The following is a 20930-nucleotide window of genomic DNA, read 5'->3' as shown; positions in this document are numbered from 1 at the left end:
TATATATTAATATAATATAATATTATATATGGTTTACAGGCATGATGCACATCATTTTCTCCTAGGCAAGAATGGAGGTAGGCGGAGGGCCAGGGCTGAATTTTAATTAAAAATAAAATAAAATTGTCAGCATCCTTCATTGGTGAAGAGGGAGGGAGGTTGCATTAGCACACACATAAGTTTTGGAGTTGGGGGGGTGGGGTGGGGGGGGGCAGCTTTAAATTGCATGCCAGGGGACTGTTTGATACAGTAATGCTTTAAAACGACTTTAAACTCGCTCTCAGGAGGATATTAACTGATCTCACAACAAGATGTCAACTAACAAAGAGCGTTTTTATCTGGATCCATTCTTCATTTACTCTATCAGATGGATGATTATGTTGTCAGAAGCTGCATCTTGTTCTCGCTGTACATCCAGCACATTGTCATTGTTACGGAGAAGAGCGAGCCATTGATTATTTATCGTATCATTAAAGCTTGTGAAGCAGTTTTTCCTCGGCAGTATTACTCGTCTGCAAAAGAGAATTATTGAACAAGGAGCAGATCTCACATAAGTGAATTATGATTGAACCATTTTTTTTTTTTCTGCATTGTTTCCTGCAAGCCTCCGCAGTGTCCTGAAAGTTCGGGTCTCTGAGGGTTTGATGCTAGAACACAGGTAGAATGGGTGAAGAAGAAAATCAACTTAGTTTGGGGGCAAAAGAAGTGTTCCAGTGGAGAAGATGTGGAATAGCGACATTTCCTTTTTGTATTCCTACTGTAAAGGTTTTACATAGTCTAGTTGAAAAAAAATCCACCCAGTTCATCCAATAAAAAGGAAAGAAAAAAAAAAATGTACAATCCTATATACACAATTCCATACCCACAACTGTATTATAGAAATGTAAAAAGACCCATACACTTTACCAGTTAAGCCCACCCTGTCCAATTTATTTTTTCTTTCTCCCTATCCCAAGAGAAAATGTAATTATAAAAATAGTTTAGCTGCCATTGCATGCTCTCTTTTTTTTTTTTTTTTTTTTTTGACGGTGCATTCTTACCTTGGCTACTACAGCCCCGGAAGGATTTGCCCCCTTCCTGACCATGCCATTTTTTGCGAAACGGCACTGCGTCTCTTTAACCAACAATTGCGCAGTCGTGCGACGATGTACCCAAACAAAATTGACGTCCTTTTTTTTTTCCCCCACAAGTAGAGTTTTCTTTTTGTGGTATTTGATCACCAGTGTTTTTTATTTTTTTTTGCTATAAACATAAAAAGAGCGACGATTTTGAAAAAAAAAAACGCTATTTTTTACCTTTTGCTGTAATAAATATCTCCAGAAAATTTAAACAAATTTCTTCATCAGTTTAGGCCAATATGTATTCTTCTACATATGTTTGGTAAAAATAAAATTGCAAGAAGCACATACTGATTGGTTTGCGCAAAATTTATAGCGTCTACAATATAAGGGATCTATTTATGGCATTTTTATAATTTTTGTATTTTTTCTTTTTTAACTACTAATGGCGATGATCTGCGATTTTTAGCGGGACTGCGACATTGTGGCGGACAGATCAGCCCCTTTGTGTGTTTTTTTTGGGATCATTGACATATATACAGCAATTAGAGCTAAAAATAGCCACTGATTACTATATAAATGTCACTAGCAGAGAAGCGGTTAACACGAGGGGGCAATGAAGGGGTTAAATGTGTTCCATGGGAGATGTTTCTAACTGTGAGGGAAGGGGACTGACTGGGAGTAGAGAGAGATCGCTGTTCCTTATTACTAGGAACAGCAGATCTCTCTCCTCTCCCCTGACAGAACGGGGATCTGGTTGTTTACATTGACAGATCCCCGTTCTGTCTCTGTGAGGAGCGATCGCGGGTCGGACATTGCGACCGCTGGCCACGTGAGCCCCTTAGAGCTCTTAAAGTAGCCGATGTACACCTACGGCGATTTGCCCAGGAGAGCCAACCTGCCACCTTATAACGAAAGCGGCTGGTCGGCAAGCAGTTAAAGTAGAACTATAGGAAAAAAATATATATATTTTTATTATTATTATTTTTTTTTCTCCCATTTTGTATAGAGTAAGGGAGGGTTATAACCTTTTATCCCTTTATTTCCTGTCCTATAGCCAAAACAGGAAGTGAGAGGAAACCCCTGCAAATTTAGGGAATCCCCCCGTCAGCTGAACTACTGTCCAGTGGCGGCTGATGCTCAATATTTTGGGGTTGGCGGCAAACAAACTTGCCCCCCCCCCCTCGCTCACACTGCCGTCACCACCACTCTTTCACCAGCACTCAACTTTCGGACAAACGGGAAGAGTGTCCTGACACTCCCTGGTCAATTGTGTCTCGGGACTCGCTTTCTGATTGACCGGGAGGAGATTTGGGAAGACAATAGTGAATATTAATCCGCTATTGTCACACAACTGTGCTCTGCATCCTAAACCCACCCTTTTAAAAAAAATAAAAAAATTTTAAGCCAGTTAGAGCCTCCATTGGAATACATGCGTCCGGTGTCCTGCATGTAGATTGGGGGCCGGGCGCATGGATTACCTCTAGTATCCGTACTGGAAGATTTCCCCTTTATTACTTTTCCAGGGGATATCCCAAAATTTTGTGTTTTCTTTTACTTTTACTTTCACTTTCAATGATAACAGTAAACAGGACAAATAGTGAGGGGGAACACAGACATCAATAAAAACTGACAGGCGATCTAATCCCTCTTCTCTCTATCCAAAACTAAAGTTTTTACTTTAGTTTTACTTTAACCACTTGACCTCCTGGAAGAATCAAAGACTGCAAACATGATGCAAGAGATGGTCAGAGACTGCAGACATGGTACAGGAGATGGTCAAAGACTGCGGACGTGATAATAGAGCTTGGCCAGAGACTGCAGACATGATAATAGAGCTGGCCAGAGACTGCAGACACGATAATAGAGCTGGCCAGAGACTGCAGACATGATAATAGAGCTGGCCAGAGACTGCAGACATGATAATAGAGCTGGCCAGAGACTGCAGACATGATAATAGAGCTGGCCAGAGACTGCAGACATGATAATAGAGCTGGTCAGAGACTGCAGACATGATAATAGAGCTGGTCGGAGACTGCAGACATGATAATAGAGCTGGTCGGAGACTGCAGACATGATAATAGAGCTGGTCGGAGACTGCAGACATGATAATAGAGCTGGTCGGAGACTGCAGACATAATAGAGCTGGTCAGGGACTGCAGACATGATAATAGAGCTGGTCAGAGACTGCAGACATGATAATAGAGCTGGTCAGAGACTGCAGACATGATAATAGAGCTGGTCAGAGACTGCAGACATGATAATAGAGCTGGTCAGAGACTGCAGACATGATAATAGAGCTGGTCAGAGACTGCAGACATGATAATAGAGCTGGTCAGAGACTGCAGACATGATAATAGAGATGGTCGTCTCTGACCATCTCTATTAACATGATACGAGAGACGGTCAGAGATGGAAGACATTGATATAGGAGTTGTTGGAGACTGGTAACATGCTTCAGGAGGCAGTCCTAAACTGGAGGCTTACAGTGAGGGAAAAAGTATTTGATCCCCTGCTGATTTTGTCTGCCCACTGACAAAGAAATGATCCGTCTATAATTTTAATGGTAGGTTTATTTCAACAGTGAGAGACAGAACAACAAATATCCAGAAAAGCATTTAAAAAAAGTTATAAATTGATTTGCATTTCAATGAGTGAAATAAGTATTTGATCCCTTTCCATCAGCAAGATTTCTGGCTCTCAGGTGTCTTCTGTACAGGTATTGAGCTGAGATCAGGAGCACTCTCTAAAAGGGAGTGCTCCTAATTTTAGCTTGTTACCTGTATAAAAGACACCTGTCCACAGAAACAATCAATCCGATTCCAATCTCTCCACTATTGCCAAGACCAAAGAGCTGTCTATGGATGTCAGGGACAATATTGTACACAAGGCTGGAATGGGCTACAAGACCATCACCAAGCAGCTTGGTGAGAGGGTGACAAAAGTTGGTGCGATTATTCGCAAATGGAAGAAACACAAAATGACTGTCAATCTCCCTCGGTCTGGGGCTCCATGCAAGACCTCACCTCGTGGAGTTTCAGTGATCATGAGAATGGCGAGGAATTAGCCCAGAACTACACAGGAGAATATTGTCCATGATCTCAAGGCTGGGACCATAGTCACTAAGAAAACAATTGCTAACACACTATGCCATGAAGAACTGAAATCCTGCAGCACCCACAAGGTCCCCCTACTCAAGAAAGCAAATGTACAGGCCTATCTGAAGTTTGCTAATGAACATCTGAATGATTCAGAGGAGAACCGGGTGAAAGTGTTGTGGTCAGATCAAAATCAAGCTTTTGGCATCAACTCAACTCTCCTTGTTCGGAGGAGGAATGCTGCCTATGACCCCAAGAACACCATCCCCACCGTCGAACATGGAGGTGGAAACATGCTTTTATGGTGTTTTTCTACTAAGGGGGACATGACAACTTCACCGCATCAAAGGGACGATGGCAAGGCCATCAAATCTTGGGTGAGAACCTTCTTTCCTCAGCCAGGGCATTGAAAATAGGTCATGGATGGGTATTCCAGCATGCCAAAAGACCTAAAACACACGGCCAAGGCAACAAAGAATTGACTCAAGAAGAAGCACATTAAGGTCCTGGAGTGGCCTAGCCGGTCTCCAGACTTAAACCCATAGAAAATGTGGAGGGAGCTGAAGGTTCAAGTTATCAAATGTCAACCCTGAAACCTTAATGACTTGGAGAGGATCTGCAAAGAGGAGCGGGACAAAATCCCTCCTGAGATGTGTGCAAACCTGGTGGCCAACTACAAGAAACATCTGACCTCTGATTGCCAACAAGGGTTTTGCCACCAAGTCTTGTTTTGCGAAGGGGTCAAATACTTATTTCATTCATTAAAATGCAAATAAATTTATAACTTTTTGAAATCCGTTTTTCTGGATATTTTTGTTGGTATTCTGTCTCTCACTGTTAAAATAAACCTACCATTAAAGGGGTTGTAAAGGTAAATGTTAAGGTAAACATTAAGGTGAAAAAACATCTGACAGTGCCGGCGCCCCCAGCCCCCCCGTTTTGCTTACCTGACCCCTCGAAAGTCCCACGCTCGCCCCCGACGTCCTCTTCGCCACTCAGCCTGGCCGCTGATTGGCTTGAGTGGATGGATTGAAAGCAGGGGATCAAATACTTTTTTCCCACACTGTATTACACGAGACTGCTATAACAGGGCAGTGGGGAAACGCAGGTTACTGTCTGCACTGCAGGGGCCCCGAGGGCTGCACAAAAAGGGCCAAAGGGCTGTAGGTTGGGCACCAAATGTTTACAGACTATACTTGGAAACCTGAACGGAGCGGACTTGGATAATATTCATTAGACTTAGAAAAATAAATCTAAATAAAGTAAAAGATAAAGGAGGAAAAATGGATCTGTGAAATATATGTTATGATGGAATGGCCTGCTTCCCCTTGAAGACTCTAATGATGCTTTAGCTTGGTGGCAGATGAGAAGCTCTTTGTAGACATTTCTGGTGCAAATTCTGCCATCACGTAGAGGAGAATATTGGACATCTCCGCTGATTTCCTGCTCGGTTCACTCATCAGGCTCAGTCACTTTTATAGAAATGCCTTCTAAATAGCATTTCGTTTTTTCCTCTGTGTATTAATGCCTTTCATCCCATTCTCCCCTCTTGTTATCGCCTCTCATTCCCTGAGCTCTCCGTTCCTTGATGACCTTTATGTTGAAGAATACAGATTGCCATCAGCGCTGTTCCCGTCTCCTATGTTGGACATGAATAATGTAGTCTGCCATTTGTGCGCACTGTCAGGAAGATACATGGACGTTTTAATAACAGCAGACTGTAAAAGAAAACCCAGAGCGCACACGTACCATTCACAGTTTTGGCTTCCCATCTTTTTTGACAGTTCAGATGATTTGATTTGTAAGAATGTGTAGGCTTAAATTTTAAAAATGGCCCAGTACAGCTTAAATACTTTAGGCAATCCAAAAGAGTTGGGAGTTTCTGTACGGGCTTCGCATTGGGCTGGCTGTGCACCACATAGGCTCATATAGGGGTCGGCCCACACTGCACAGGCTGCATATAGGGGTTGCCGTGCGCTGCACAGGCTGGATATAGAGGTTCCTCCATACTGCAAAGGCTGGATATAGAGCTTGTTGGACACCACACATAGGGAGTGCCGCTCGTTGCATAGGCTGCATATCAGGTTGCTGTGCACTGCGCAGGCTGGATACAGAGGTTCCCGCATACTGCAAAGGCTGGATACAGAGGTTCCCGCATACTGCAAAGGCTGGATACAGAGGTTCCCGCATACTGCAAAGGCTGGATATAGAGGTTCCCGCATACTGCAAAGGCTGGATATAGAGCTTGTTGAACACCGCACATAGGGAGTGCCGCTCGTTGCATAGGCTGCATATCAGGTTGCTGTGCACTGCGCAGGCTGGATATAAAGGTTACAAAAAACAAACGATAAATTTAAAATTAGTCAATGCCCTAGTACTAATAAAGCAGCTGATACAAATTGTATAGTGACAATAAAAAGCATAAATAATGTATGCAGCGCTAGTAACATAACATTAAAATTAAAAGTAAAAGTCCATAGTGTTTAAAATAAAGTCCTTGTTTAGGGAAAAAGCTGCAACCACCCACGATGTAGACAAAGGTACAGTTAGGTGAGCCGAGCACGAACTTATCCTCCACCAATCGACACCACACCAGGCCTCTTACCAAAGAAAATGGACCACTGAATTACAGGCGGTCAGACAAGCATGATACATCCACAGCACCATTGCGGATGTGCTGTGGATGTATCGTGCTGGTCTGGCCACCTGTAATTCAGTGGTCCATTTTCTTTGGTAAGAGGCCTGGTGTGGCGTTGATCAGTGGAGGATAAGTTCGTGCTCAGTTCACCTAATTGTGCCTTTGTCTACATCGTGGGTGGTTGCAGCTTTTTCCCTAAACAAGGACTTTATTTTAAACACTATGGACTTTTACTTTTAATTTTAATGTTCTGTTACTAGCCCTGCATACATTTATTTTTTATGGCTATAGAGGTTGCCACATTCTGCACAGATTGCATATAGGGGTTTCCCTGCCCTGCCCTGCCCTGCACTGCACAAGCTGTATATAGAGTACAGGGGTTGCCGCATGCGGCAGAGCCAGGCTATAGGGGTTAACGTGCGTTTCACAGCCTGGATATAGAGGTTATCGTGTGCTGCACAGCCTGGATATAGGGGTTACCGTGTGTTGCACAGCCTGGATATAGGGGTTACCGTGTGTTGCACAGCCTGGATATAGGGGTTGCCATATGCTGCACATGCTGGCTATAGGGTTTGCCATGTGTTGCACAGGCTGCATATAGGGGTTGTAATGCACAAGATGCACATATAGGGTTTGCCCTGCACTGCATAAGCTGCTTGTAGGAGTGGCAGAGCACTGCACACTGGGGTGGCCCTGCACTGCACAAGCTGCATACAGGGTTGCCCTGCACAGGCTGGATAAAGGGGTTGCTGCACGTTGCACAGGCTGGATATAGGGGTTGCCGTGCGCTGCAAAGGCTATATATAGGGGTTGTCCTGCACTGCACAAACTGCATATAGGGGTTGCCCTGCACTGCACATGCTACGTATAGGGGTTGCCCCGCACTACACAAACTGCATATAAGGGTTGCAGAGTGCTGCGCAAGTTCCATGTAGGGTACAAGGGCTGCCCTGCGCTTCATATAGGGGTTGCTGCGCACTGGACAGACTGGATATAGGGGTTGCTGCATGGGCTAAATTGTATAAGGGATGCCCTGCACTGCACAGGCTGGCATATAAGGATTGCTGCGGTTTGCATAGGATGCCTGTAGTGGTTGCTTGCACTGCACAGGCAGCTTTTAGGGGTATAAAAAGTCTACTTTATTCATACCAAAAATATATAAATACAATACAAACAAGAATTGATAAGATATCCATAACCCACAAAAAAAAAAAATGAATGAAGTTATTGCTGGAACACAACCATGAGTTCCGACCACTCCTATAACACTTCCTATGGCTATCTATAGCTGGAACATGGATCACAGATCATAAATATGGTATAATGTAAGAATTCGTACAGCCATCACCATCTGCAGTCAGTGCATCAGCCTAGAAAACTCCCTCCATGCATCCGCATAGATCATACAACTGTTTATACTTGTCACCCAATGTATCACTCGTCACTAAGGATCAGTGATAAATCATACAGACCGTGACACATTCTATACCTGATTCAACAGATCACATGTGATAACACGGCTATCAACCACTATGGAATCCTGGGGTTAATGATGCATGCCAGGCTGGAGCAGATCACCCCATCCTACAGGTGCTTGTGACAGGTACAGGGTCCTCCATGCAGTCCATCCTGACAGTGAAGACCATAGGAACTCGCCAGGCTGCTTATGCTAAGCTGAACGAAAAAAAAAACATTAACGTGAGAGGTCACCGTACTAACGATGCGATGGTACAGCGATCTCCCTGCTTGAGCTATTGTGTTCTGATAGGGGGACTGATCACCTGACAATTGGCTGAAAGCACTGATCGAATGCTGGTTTTCCAGTCATTAGACCGGCCAGGCTGCTGTAAATGCGGGCATGTTGCCCATCGGGTTCTATTGAACCGACCGATAGCAGCCAGTATTCGGCCCGTGTGCACCAGCTGCTGTAGTCGCGGGCAATTGCCCACCGATTTCTGTTGAACCTGCCAATGCCAGCCAATATTCGGCCAGTGTGCCTTTAGGCTGGAAAGCCATGATGAGCCTTGTATTAATTCTGAAGTTGAAAATGAGAATGCTAATTAATACCAGCTTGTATGTTTGTGATGATTTGATGCTTCTTTGATTCCCTCACTTCCTCTGGCATGTTCATTATAAAACTCCAGAGGATCTCTGTCCTTGAGATGAACAGTCATTGAAGCTTTTTCCTATTCTCTATTGACCTTACAAGACTGTCTTCATAGTTCAGTTTGTGCTGTTTTTATTTTTATGTATTTTTTTTTTTGCTTTTGGCTTTTTAGGATGAATTAATTACAACTAAAAGGAGTTATGAAGATCAGCTGAGCATGATGAGTGATCACCTCTGTGTTATGAACGAAACATTATCCAAACAACGGGAGGAAATAGATACTTTAAAAATGGCTAGCAAGGTAAGTACAGTTTATCACGCGTGTGTGTGTGTGTATACAGTTTTAGTTCTATATGTAAAATGGCTGTCATGGTAAAAGCAATAACTTAAAGTGATATTAAAGTCTTGCTTTTTTATTTTTGTTATACTTACCTGTTCTGTGCAGTGGTTTTGCCCCCCCCGCCGATTGCACCAGGGCAAGCCGATTGCTGTGGCGGCAACCAAGTCAGCTTGCTCCTAAGATGTTGCCCATTCACTGACAAAGCTGGTCCCTCGGCCCCGCCTCCCCTCTCTTCTCATTGGTTCTCTGGCTGTGATTGAGAGCAGTGGGAGCCAATGGCTTATTCTGCTGTCTCAACCAGTGAGGAGGGAGAGTCCCCGCAGCCGAGGCTCTCGTGTACATTGCTGGATCACGATGGGGCTTAGTTAAGTATTTGGGGGGGCCCTGAACCTGCTCTTTCCTCATTGGCTCACTGACTATGATTGACAGCAGCAGGAGCCAATGGCTCCCGCTGCTGTGTGGGCCAATGAAAGGGAGACCCGCTGCTGCTCTCATACACATCACTGTATTGAGCGGGGCCTGGGGTCGCTGCTGCACAGGGAAGGTTTTTTAGCCTTATGTATAGAATGTCATTTAAACACTTGTGAGGAGGGAGCAGGGGCGTGACTTACCAGCCCTGTGTGTCTGTCTATGGTTGCACACAGCCCGGCTTGCTAAGGAGACACCCAGATGAGGGCTGAACGGACAGTGCCAGCAGAGGACTGCCAGAAGAGGCGGTAAGGGACCTTTCTGTGCCATAGCATTGCACAGAGTAGGTAAATAAAAAAAAGATTTTATATTTTAACCATTTGCTTACCGGGCACCTAAACCCCCCCCCCCCCCTTTCCTGTCCAATTTTCAGCTTTTAGTGCTGTCACTCTTTGAATGACAATTGCGCTGTCATACAACACTGTACCCAAATTACATTTTTATAATTTTTTCCCCACAAATAGAGCTTTCTTTTGATCACCTCTGGGTTTTTTATTTTTTGTTAAAATTTAAAAAGACGGAAATGTTTTTAAAAAAAATACAAAACCGTTTTCATATTTTGTTAATAAATTTTGCAAACAGGTAAATTTTCTCCTTCATTGATGTACACTGGTGAGGCTGAATTAATGTGCACTGATAAGGCAGCACTTATGGGAATTAATAGGCGGCACTGGTGGGCACTGCTGGGGTGGCACTGAAGGGCACTAATGTGGCAGTGATGGGCACTGATTGGCGCTGGTAGGTGACACTGATAGGCAGCACTGCTAGGTGGCACTGATGAGGCATTGATTGGCACCACTCGTGGGTATTGATAGGTGGCACTCATGGGCATTAATAGGTGGCACTGTTTGCTGACACTGTGTGGGCACTGGCATGTGGCACTGGAAGGCTGTATTGGTGGGCACAGATGAGGCGGCTTCGCCTCGTCCTCTTCAGGACCGATGTCCCTTGCACTGAAGCCGGTGATTGGCTTTTTTTTTCCTCCTCACGCTGTCAGCGTGAGGAGAAAAAAAAAAACTGTTACCGATCTTCTGTTTACATCACGTGATTAGCTGTCATTGGCTGACAGCTGATCACCTTAAAAAGCCCACACATTTAACCCTTTCATCGCCCCTTCTCTGCCGAGTGTCATCTATACTGTGCATTATTTTTTTTTAGCACTAATCACTGTATTGGTGTTACTGGTCCCCAAAAAGTGTCACTTCGTGTCCAATTTGTCCGCTGCAATGTCGCAGCCCCGCTAAAAATCACTGGTTGTCGCTGTTACTAATAAAAAAAAAAAAAAAGTCCCTAAATCTATCCCATAGTTTGTAGACTTAATAACTTTTGCAAAAACCAATCAATATACGCTAATTGGGATTTTTTTTTACCAAAAATATGTAGCAGAATACATATTGGCCTAAACCAATGAAGAAATTAGATTTTTTAAATTTTTTTGGGATATGTTTTATAGCAGAAAGTAAGAAAAATTTTTTTTTCTTTTTTCAAAATTGTCAGGGTTTTTTTTTGTGTATATGTATATATATATATGTATATATATATATATATATATATATATATATATATATATATAATGTGTATGTGTGTGTGTATATATATATGTGTGTGTGTGTGTGTGTGTATATATATATATATATATATATATATATATATATATATATATATATATATATATATATATATATATATATATATATATATATATATATATATTAAATATTCAAGCATTTAACAGCGCTTCTAATGAAAACAGAATATCCACCAATATAATATTTCATATAGTGCAATAGTCAGAATCCCTTATAGCTTGCTTATTAAAAACAAAATAAAACGGGATCCAACTCCTACTAGAACTGTCCGTCTATATATTTAGGGGAATGCAGTAAGACATGAAATGAATCCTTTCCTCCTGTGAGTAGTTCAGTCTACTACTGTACAAAAAAGCAAAGAAGAGGAAGAAAATCTGCTTACCAGAGGTGTTATTTTAACAGGGCCTGTATGATCCTTTATGACTTGCATCTGCTGCTCTCTTAATGGGCACTTCAGCTCTCCATATTAGGCCCAGGTCTTTGAGGTGGTTAAATACATGCAAAAATACAAGGGGGTGCTTTCCATAGTGTTATACCTTTTATTGAAATAAACAATCCCCCCTGATACAAATGCAGCTTACAAGAATAAAACAATCAACTTATCACAGATTAGCATCAAGCTCACCACCGATCCGCGTTCCGACCCAGAACTGCCCGCCGTGATGCGTCCCCAGGATGACGCTGGCTGTGTGGAGCTGGTAGGTCGCGTGGTCACGCCCTGACTTGTTTCGTGATTAAGTCTTCAGAGGGCGGCTTTTTTTGTTTATAGCGCAAAAAATAAAAAACGCAGAGGTGATCAAATACCACCAAAAGAAAGCTCAATTTGTGGGAACAGCATCGCATGACCGCACTATTGTCAGTTAAAACAACGCAGTGCCGTATTGCAGAAAATTGCCTGGTCATTAAGGGGTTAAATTCTTCCAGGGCTGAAGTGGTTGAAGAAGAAATCTCGCTTTGATTTTTAATACTGTGTTCTGTTCCCCAGGGACAAAATATATGTAATACTTAATCCCATTTTTTGGGTTGCTGTCCAGGGCTAGCTGTGAAGTCTGACATCCGACAACGCTGCTAGCAAGGGCTGGCTCCTGGGAGGAGTTGTGCAAATATCAAAATGTCTTGATGGGTGGATGTTGGTCTGGAGGAGAGGGCGTTCCTAGGCACATTCAACTTGCAGTGCTTTTTAAATCTGAAGATTTAATCTGCTGGTATTTTGCCTTTTCCTGGTTCCTCTCTCCCCACATCAACAGTCTAATAAAAAAATGTTATATAAAACCTTCCTGTTTCCATTACATACCTTATTTTAGACCCAGTAACATCATCATTTCTTCTCTATGCAATGCAAGCAGATCACAGTTGGTGGCAGAGATTAGCAGGGTGCCGTACATATCTTCCTGAAAACATTACAACATTGGCCATCTGCGCAGCCTCCCCAGCGCCCATCTGCGCAGCCTCCCCAGCGCCCATCTGCGCAGCCTCCCCAGCGCCCATCAGCGCAGCCTCCCCAGGGCCCATCAGCGCAGCCTCCCCAGGGCCCATCAGCGCAGCCTCCCCAGGGCCCATCAGCGCAGCCTCCCCAGGGCCCATCAGCGCAGCCTCCCCAGGGCCCATCAGCGCAGCCTCCCCAGGGCCCATCAGCGCAGCCTCCCCAGGGCCCATCAGCGCAGCCTCCCCAGGGCCCATCAGCGCAGCCTCCCCAGGGCCCATCAGCGCAGCCTCCCCAGGGCCCATCAGCGCAGCCTCCCCAGGGCCCATCAGCGCAGCCTCCCCAGGGCCCATCAGCGCAGCCTCCCCTGCACACATTAGTGTAGGAGAAAAATGTACTAATTTCCAAAATGTTAAACTAAAACTTTATTTTCTTTAAAATTTTCTATATTTTTTCAGTTGTCTAATAAAAAATAAAAACCCAATGGTGATTAAATACCACCAAAAGAAAGCTCTATCTGTCGCAAAAAAAAAATGATAAAAATGTTGTATGGATTCATTGTTGCATGACTGCACAATTATCATTCAAAGTGTGACCGCAATAAAAGCTGAACATTAGCCTGGTCAGGAAGTAGGGGAAAGTGGCCGGTATTGAAGTGGTTCCCACAAACCTCATTGATGCCGTAAAAAAAAAAAGGGGGAACAAAAAAAGTTAGTAATTCCATTCGGTGTTGCGGCTCTGCAGAGTTCTGATCTGTTGGAATTCTCTGAGCAGCTGTCTGATTCCTTCTCCTCTCTTCCAATGCTGAAGCTCGATTTCATGAAATAAAGAGCATTTTATTCAATGATTGCGATGATCTGCAGCGCATGTTGTAAATTTTTTCTCTGCACCTTCAGGGAAATTCCAAGAAGAACAAAAATCGATAGTTGATCGTCTGGTCGGGAAGAGAACACTGCTGCTATATACACTGTAGATCTGTGATGATGTCCTTCTCCTTTGTGACGCATGAACCCGGATCCTTCTCTCCGCAAACAGTCACCAAACTGAAAACACGTTGAACCTTTAAAGAACCACTCCGGCCAGAAGTAATATTTCAGTTTAGGGTGGATATCTCTTGATGGAATGGCTGGCTTTAGGCCTCGTTCACACGGGCATACTTGGGCATACACCCGCGTGAGGGCCGTGCTTTGCCTGCACAGGTGTTCGGAGTATCTGCATGCAGGCAGTCCTATGCATGTCACTTGGGATGCAGCGGCTGCATGGACACAGTGGCTGCTCCCTATTTGATATCTGTGTGGGTGCAGATGTGTGTCCCCAAAAGCAAGCGGTGCGAGTCCGTGGACACACATCCACATCCATGTGGATGTCAAAGTGGGAGCAGCAGCTGTCCTAAATGACATGAATGGGACTACCTGCATGCAGGTGCATAGAACCTCTGTGCAGGCAAACCACGGGTGTATGCCTAACCTCTTTGCTCTGACTGCCTCCCGGCCCTTTAAGAGTTCTTAAACCCGGGAGGTGGAGGTGGGCATTTGGGTCATGTGACCACTGGGATTGGTGGTCACATGATTGGAAAGCGTTCAATCACAAGTATGCATCGGGAGATTGCCGATCCCCACCGGCTACCATGCAGGGGGTGTGCTCTCAGCATGGTAAGTTTTAACAGAGCCGCAAATATGCGTACGGCTGGTGTCAAGGGGTTAAAGTGGTTGTAAACCCTCACATATGTGAGTCCCAGTGAAGTGACTGGCCTCAGGTGATACAGAGATTAAACAAATCATCCTACATAGGTTGTACCTGTCTATCTAGAGCAATCTTTCCCCTACATCCATTCAAAGTGCAGACTTTACACTGGATCTCTCAGCTCTGAAAAGCAGGGGGTGGAGAGCTGAAGATGCATCAGTGAGGAGAGCTGATTGGAGGGAAGGGACACACCTCCCCTTCACACTGCAAACAGGAACAGAGCTGAGGCTGTCATTCAGCTGGAGCTCTCTCCTCTGTCACCTTTTCTCTCTTGGCGTACCCAAAACCCAGTGCTTCAAAGTGGTTTACATATACACAGTGAAGCGATGAAACAAATCCGCCTACATAAGTTGTACCAGTTTATTTGTGGTATTTTCCTCTCTACATCCATTCAAAGTCCAGAATTTATACAGCTTATCTGAGCTTTTTAAAAAAAAAAAAAAAAAGGGCAGAGAGCTAAAAATTATACTTTGCAGAGATCAGTGAGGAGAAGTCTGAGAGCTGAGCAATACAGGAACAGAGCTGAGGCCGTAAATCACAGGCCGTGTGCTGGAGCTCCCTCTTCATCGCTATTTTTCTCTTGGTGTCAGGAGAACTTGTCAGAAGGGACAGAAATGACACTTGGTGCTCTGGATTGAGACAAGTACACACTATAGAGGAGTGGTCTCCAAACTGCAGCCCAGGGGCTGGATATGGCCCTTGGCTTGCCTTTATCTGGCTCTTGGGGTACTGTTCCACCAACAGATACCAGTGATGGGGAATCTCCCTACTGACCCCATCAATGGGGCTCTATTTCTCTCATTCTAACCAGTAATGGGGAATTGATGCAAGGGCATTTTATAGACAAACTAGCCACAGTCCGACCCCCTAAAGCAGGGATCCTCAAACTACGGCCCTCCAGCTGTTGCGAAACTACACATCCCATGAAGCATTGTAAAACTCTGACATTCACAGACATGACTAGGCATGATGGGAATGCTAGTTCCTGAACAACTGGAGGGCCGTAGTTTTAAGACCCCTCCCCTAAAGCCTAAAGCAGGGATATGCAATTAGCTGACCTCCAGCTGTTGCAAAACTACAAGTCCCATCATGCCTCAGCCTCTGGGTGTCATTCTTGTGGCTGTCAGACTCTTGCTATGCCTCATGGGACTTGTAGTTTTGCAACAGCTGGAGGTCCATATGCCTGGCCTAGAGGATGGTAAATTGGCCCTTTGCTTAGAAAGTTTGGAGACCCCTGCTATAGCGGGATATGATTTGTTCAGATTTTGTGTCCAAGGTTTACAACCACTTTTAAGTATGCCCATGTGAATGAGGTCTTTATATGACATCTGTGTGGCGTTTTTCACATTTGTGTCTTTGCCCTCTCCCACAAGTGCCATTTACCTGCAACGGGACCCCCAAATTATTTATTTGAAATGCATTGTGAGGGGGAGGGGGGGAATGTGACACAACCCTCTGGCGTTCTAATGGTGGCACACGCCGGGCACTACTAGGAGTTGGAGTGGAGATCTAGTATCTTGCCATTAGGTTGCCGGAGAGAAGCCTGTATGTGATTCAACACAAAGACGCAGACCCGGACATACAATTGTAGAAAACAGTATGCAGTAAAGAAGGGGGGTAGGGAAGGATTTTGAGTGGTGGTTGGTGTCACTTGAAGGGAGGTTTTGTGGTACTCACAGTAGAAAAAGACAAATGTTATGACCAGATGGGACTCGAGTGGGCCTTAAAGTGAAGCTCCATCTTTGTGCACTTAAAAAATTACCCAGTCCACTACATGGAAGGATTTTATTACATTAATTTCCCCTTTCTGTTCAGAAGATCTATTACAGACAAAGGCTGTCTTATGGCCTTCTAAAATTGTTCTGCCATCCTTTACTATCCTTATAGTGTAAGTAAACCCCCCTTTCAGCCAAGGAAGCTGCCATCTTGGCCTCTGTTTAATCTACAACTGGCATGATGCTGCACATGTGATCAGCTATGACACCAGCCATTGGATGGTTTGACAGATTGGTTGAGAGCACAACCAATGGGAGCGTTACATTTTCGGCATGTTCACACTTTGCCTTGTCACTATGGACACTAAATTCGCATGGCAAGTCGCCCCTCATGTTTTTCTATAACAACAGTTTAGATATGTCCAACTTAAAGTAGATTCCTGCACTACTATTGGTCCAACTTTCATGCAACTTGACTGTCGTAGACTGCAGTGTAAACCCTCAAAAGTCGCATGAAAGTCGTACCTGAATGTTATACAGGCAACAGTTGTCCATTATCATTGGTCAAAGCCAAAGTCCCATCCTAGTTGCACTCCAAAGTCTCACCAATTTGGAGTCCTACAAGTGTGAATTGAGCCTTAAGAACAATTCTAATACATTCCCCCCAATCCATCCTAAATGGTGCGGATGGAGGAATTTCCGCTCCAGATTATTGTATTTTGATAGCCGGTAACAAAGGCTTTTCAGAAATCCTGAACAGTCGTTACATCTGATCCATGCACTCGCCAATCTCCAACATTCTTCCACCTTGAAAAAACCCGAGTGGTGCCACTAAGCCCACCTACAGCTGGGATTTTGGCCAATTCAGCAAGAATCATGGGAAATTCAAGCTGGCTTTGGCAGCCTTAAAGTATATGTTCACCTTTTCACCAAATTGAGGTGAGTTTTTCATACTGCTGCCAGAACACAGTGTCTCTTACTGTTTGTAGCCAATGCTGCTATAGTACATTGCAGCGCACTCAGCCGTCGCATCCATGTGTAATGGAAATACACTATGGGGGTAGATTTACTAAAACCAGAGCACTCAGAATCTGGTGCAGATGTGCATAGTAGCCAATCGCTTCTAACTTCTGCTTGTTCAATTTACTTTGACAACAAAACCTGGAAGCTGATTGGTTACTATGCGCAGCTGCACCAAATTCTGTGTGCAGTTTTAGTAAATATCCCCCTATATTACCGAAAGTATTGGGACACCTGCCATTGCGCATGCACAAACTTTAATGGCGTCTTAGTCTGTAGGGTTCAATATTGAGTTGGCCCACCCTTTGAAGCTATAACAGCTTCAACTCTTCTGGGAAGGCTGTCCACAAAGTTTAGGAGTGTGTCTATGGGAATGTTTGACCATTCTTCCAGAAGTGCATTTGTGTGGTCAGTCACCGAGCGAGAAGCCCTGGCTCACAGTCTCCACTCTAATTAATCCCAAAGTTATTCTATCGGGTTCAGCTCAGGCCAGTCAACTTCCTCCACCCCAAACTCGCTCATCCATGTCTTTATTGACCTTGCTTTGTGCACTGGTCCAAAAAATTTGGTGAAGGGGGGATTATGGTGTGGGTTCACTAGTTCCAGTGAAGAGAACTATTAAGGTGTCAGCATACCAAGACATTTTGGACAATTTCATGCTCCCAACTTTGTGGGAACAGTTTGGGGATGGCCCCTTCCTTTTCAAACATGACCGCACACCAGTGCACAGAGCAAGGTACATAAAGACACGGCTGAGCGAGTTTTGGGGTGGAGGAACTTGACTAGCCTGACCGCAACCCAATAGAACACCTTTGGGATGAATTAGAGTGCAGACTGTGAGCCAGATCTTCTCGTCCACATCAGTGCCTGACCTCACAAATGCACTTCTGGTCAAACATTCCCATAGACACTCCTGAACCTTGTGGACAGCCTTCCCAGAAGAGTTGAAGCTGGTATAGCGGCAAAGGGTGGGCCAACTCAATACTGAACCCTATGGACCAAGACTGAGATGCCATTAAAGTTCGTGTGTGTGTAAAAGGCAGGCGGCCAAATACTTTTGGTTATATAGTTTTGTTCATTTGGGCCAGCTTGGCCCAAATCACCTATTTAAAGTCAACTGAAATCTATAATTCTACTTTAAATGCAGTCATCTGTGTGCCTTTAACAGCCCGGATAGCAATCTCACTCTCCCACACAGCTAGTGCAGAGCTTGTTCATTGAGGTAGCAAACCACCCACATATATTTTTTCCCGTACTGATCACTCATCCCTCTATCACTGGCATGGTGTTGTAAATGTCCTTGTAATTGGATGCAGTCAGACTTGGGCTGTTTCCACAAGCAATCTTCAAACCTGGTATCCAGAGAAAAGCAACAAACATTCCAGAAAAGGTTAAATTAAATTGTTAAATTTAAATATGTTGACTGCCTAGAAGGTGAATCACCATTTTAATTATTTTCAATCCAGCAGGAGCCAGCTGCTGGAGGCATTACTTGGGCTTACCGGTCATATGACTACTCTGGTTGGATAATGGGTGTCGCCAACATACCAAGAAGCATTGTTTTTTTTCTTGTGTGATAACCTAGAGAAGCCATGTTTCGGGAGCGTGCATAGTCACGTGCCTGAGAAATGATCCCAAAACTTTGCTTTTCTACGTGATCATACAAGAATAAAGAGCTTTGCGTTTTGAAACGAGCTCGTTGGTATGCCGGTGATATAGCTTAACCATGATCAGTTGGGAGTTGTTGCAGAACCCTTTTAACCACACGATCGATAACAGTATGGTGTGGGAAAGGAATATGTGCTCAGCACTGTGATTGGCTGTCAGTGGTCACATGATCAGGAGCTTGCCCCACCAGCTCCCGATTTATAAACAGTGGCCGGGAGCTCAAAACAATGAAAATAGTACCACTAGAATGCCCCTCCAAACTTGTGGCGGTTTAACCAGCATGTGAAAAGACTGGGGCCAGACAGACCGAATTGAATTTTCAAGCTCCAGTAGACTTCATCAAAATGGTGCATCTGCACACAGACACTGACTCCCTGTTGCATACATGTAAGATGAATAAAAGATGGCTTCAGCTCCTGTTCTCCAGCTGTAGAGAATGTTACTAACGTGTTTTGCCATTTTTGGGGCTTAATTGTAGAGGTCTCTATGATTAAGCCCTGAAAAGGGTGAAACGCGTCTGATGACTTCTTTACAGGTGGAGCACAGGAGCTGAAGCCATATTTTACCCATCTCATTACAATTATGCAAAAAAAGTCAGTGTCTGTGTGCAGCTGGCCACCATTTTGTTGAAGTGTTTTTACATTGTTGCTGACAGCGCAATCACTGAGTTTAGGAGGCAATGAATGAGCCCGCTCCCAACACATACAATGGGTTCTGTCTATACGTAAATGTTTTGCAGCTCGACATTAAAGCCTGCTACCGTGCTGCCATGTATATGCCTACGGCTGAATTTAAGAAACGTTTCAAATTGCACTAATGCCTTCATCATAGGAAGAAGCAGGTACAGCATTAACTTTCCCTACTCACCTCCTTCAGCATTTTATTTGCATTTATTACTTAAGTATATGTGTATAGGTTCTCCCGAATTCAGTTAGTTCTCCAGAATTCGTTAGAAATCTAGTGCTACTTCTGACCCTATTTGGGCAGCTTTCCTGTAAAGCCACCGGTGAGATCTGGTATAGCAACCCCTCAGGAAATTATGAGTTTGATCATTGACCGAGATCTTCAGAAGTGGTGGGGCTAAGGATTTTCAGGAAAACAAGCAGTAGTACATCTTACAACAAGCCCCTTTCAAGGACCAGAAAACCTAAACCGGTGGTAACCTTTCCACACGTATATGGAGATGATCAGCAATTGAGAAGCACCATATGAGCAAATGTATGTAGACACTTGAACATCACATTCAATTTATGGCCAAAACAACATGGAGACCCCCACCATATTGAGTTTAGAATGACGGAAACGGTGATGCCGTTATTGCTACCGTAAAGATATATAAGTTGTGCACTTTCAACTTTGCAACTTCACTTTGGTGAAGGCCCTTTTCAGTTCCATCCTGACTGTGCCCCTGTCCACAAAGCTAGCTCTATAAAGACACGGTTTGACTAGCTTGATGTGAAGGAACCTAAGTGGCCTGCATAAAGCCCTGACCTCAGCTCTACTGGACACCTTTGGGTTGCACTGGAACATGGATTATGAGCCAGGACTTCTAATCCAGCATCATTACCTGACCTCACAAAGGTTATTTTGGCTGAATGGGCGCAAATGACCAAAAACATATTCCAAAACCATTTAAAAAGCTTTAGAAGAAAAGTGGAACCTGTTGTAGATGCAAAGGCAGCCCAACGTTGATTTGATATAAAAATACATTTTGGCGCAATTAGTGTATACAGGTAACCTCATTTATAGCTAAGATAAAATACTGGAATGCACAACCACATGTCCAATAAACCAGTCTTTTATCGGGTATGTCGAGGGTTGTCATTGGTAAGCTTCCTTTCACAAGATACAGCTCCTCCAGAGACGAAAGAAATATCCAAATCGAGACATGAAAACACACAAAGCAGAGGGCACCAGCTAAGTGCAACATTAAATACTTCTGGTATGTTGAACAACAAATTGACCTCTTACATGAATTTACTTTGTGAAGTCACGTAGAAATCGGGACATCCAGGGAAGCCTATAGCAGAGGCATCCGGTCCAGGGGATTTAGCAGCACTGCG

The 20930-nt window shown here is 44.1% G+C and overlaps 1 protein-coding gene across 1 annotated transcript in view; it reads left to right on the top strand.

Moving 5' to 3' along the window:
* The window catches only part of PPP1R21 (protein phosphatase 1 regulatory subunit 21), a 147469-nt gene extending 129974 nt beyond the window's left edge, over positions 1 to 17495 (top strand). The window contains exons 21-22 of the mRNA XM_077485604.1: positions 9074 to 9202; positions 13618 to 17495. Of these exons, the coding sequence (XP_077341730.1) occupies positions 9074 to 9202; positions 13618 to 13647 (159 nt within the window). The 3' untranslated portion in view covers positions 13648 to 17495. The remainder of the gene's footprint in view (positions 1 to 9073; positions 9203 to 13617) is intronic.
* Positions 17496 to 20930: the final 3435 nt, after the last annotated feature.

The sequence above is a fragment of the Lithobates pipiens genome, unplaced genomic scaffold, assembly GCF_037356315.1.
Source record: "Lithobates pipiens isolate NorthernLeopardFrog02 unplaced genomic scaffold, aLitPip1_a1.2 Scaffold_18, whole genome shotgun sequence".
Taxonomy (NCBI): Eukaryota; Metazoa; Chordata; class Amphibia; order Anura; family Ranidae; genus Lithobates; species Lithobates pipiens.
The sequence above is the reverse complement of the archived record's forward strand: the minus strand, read 5'-3'. Positions and strand labels throughout refer to the sequence as shown.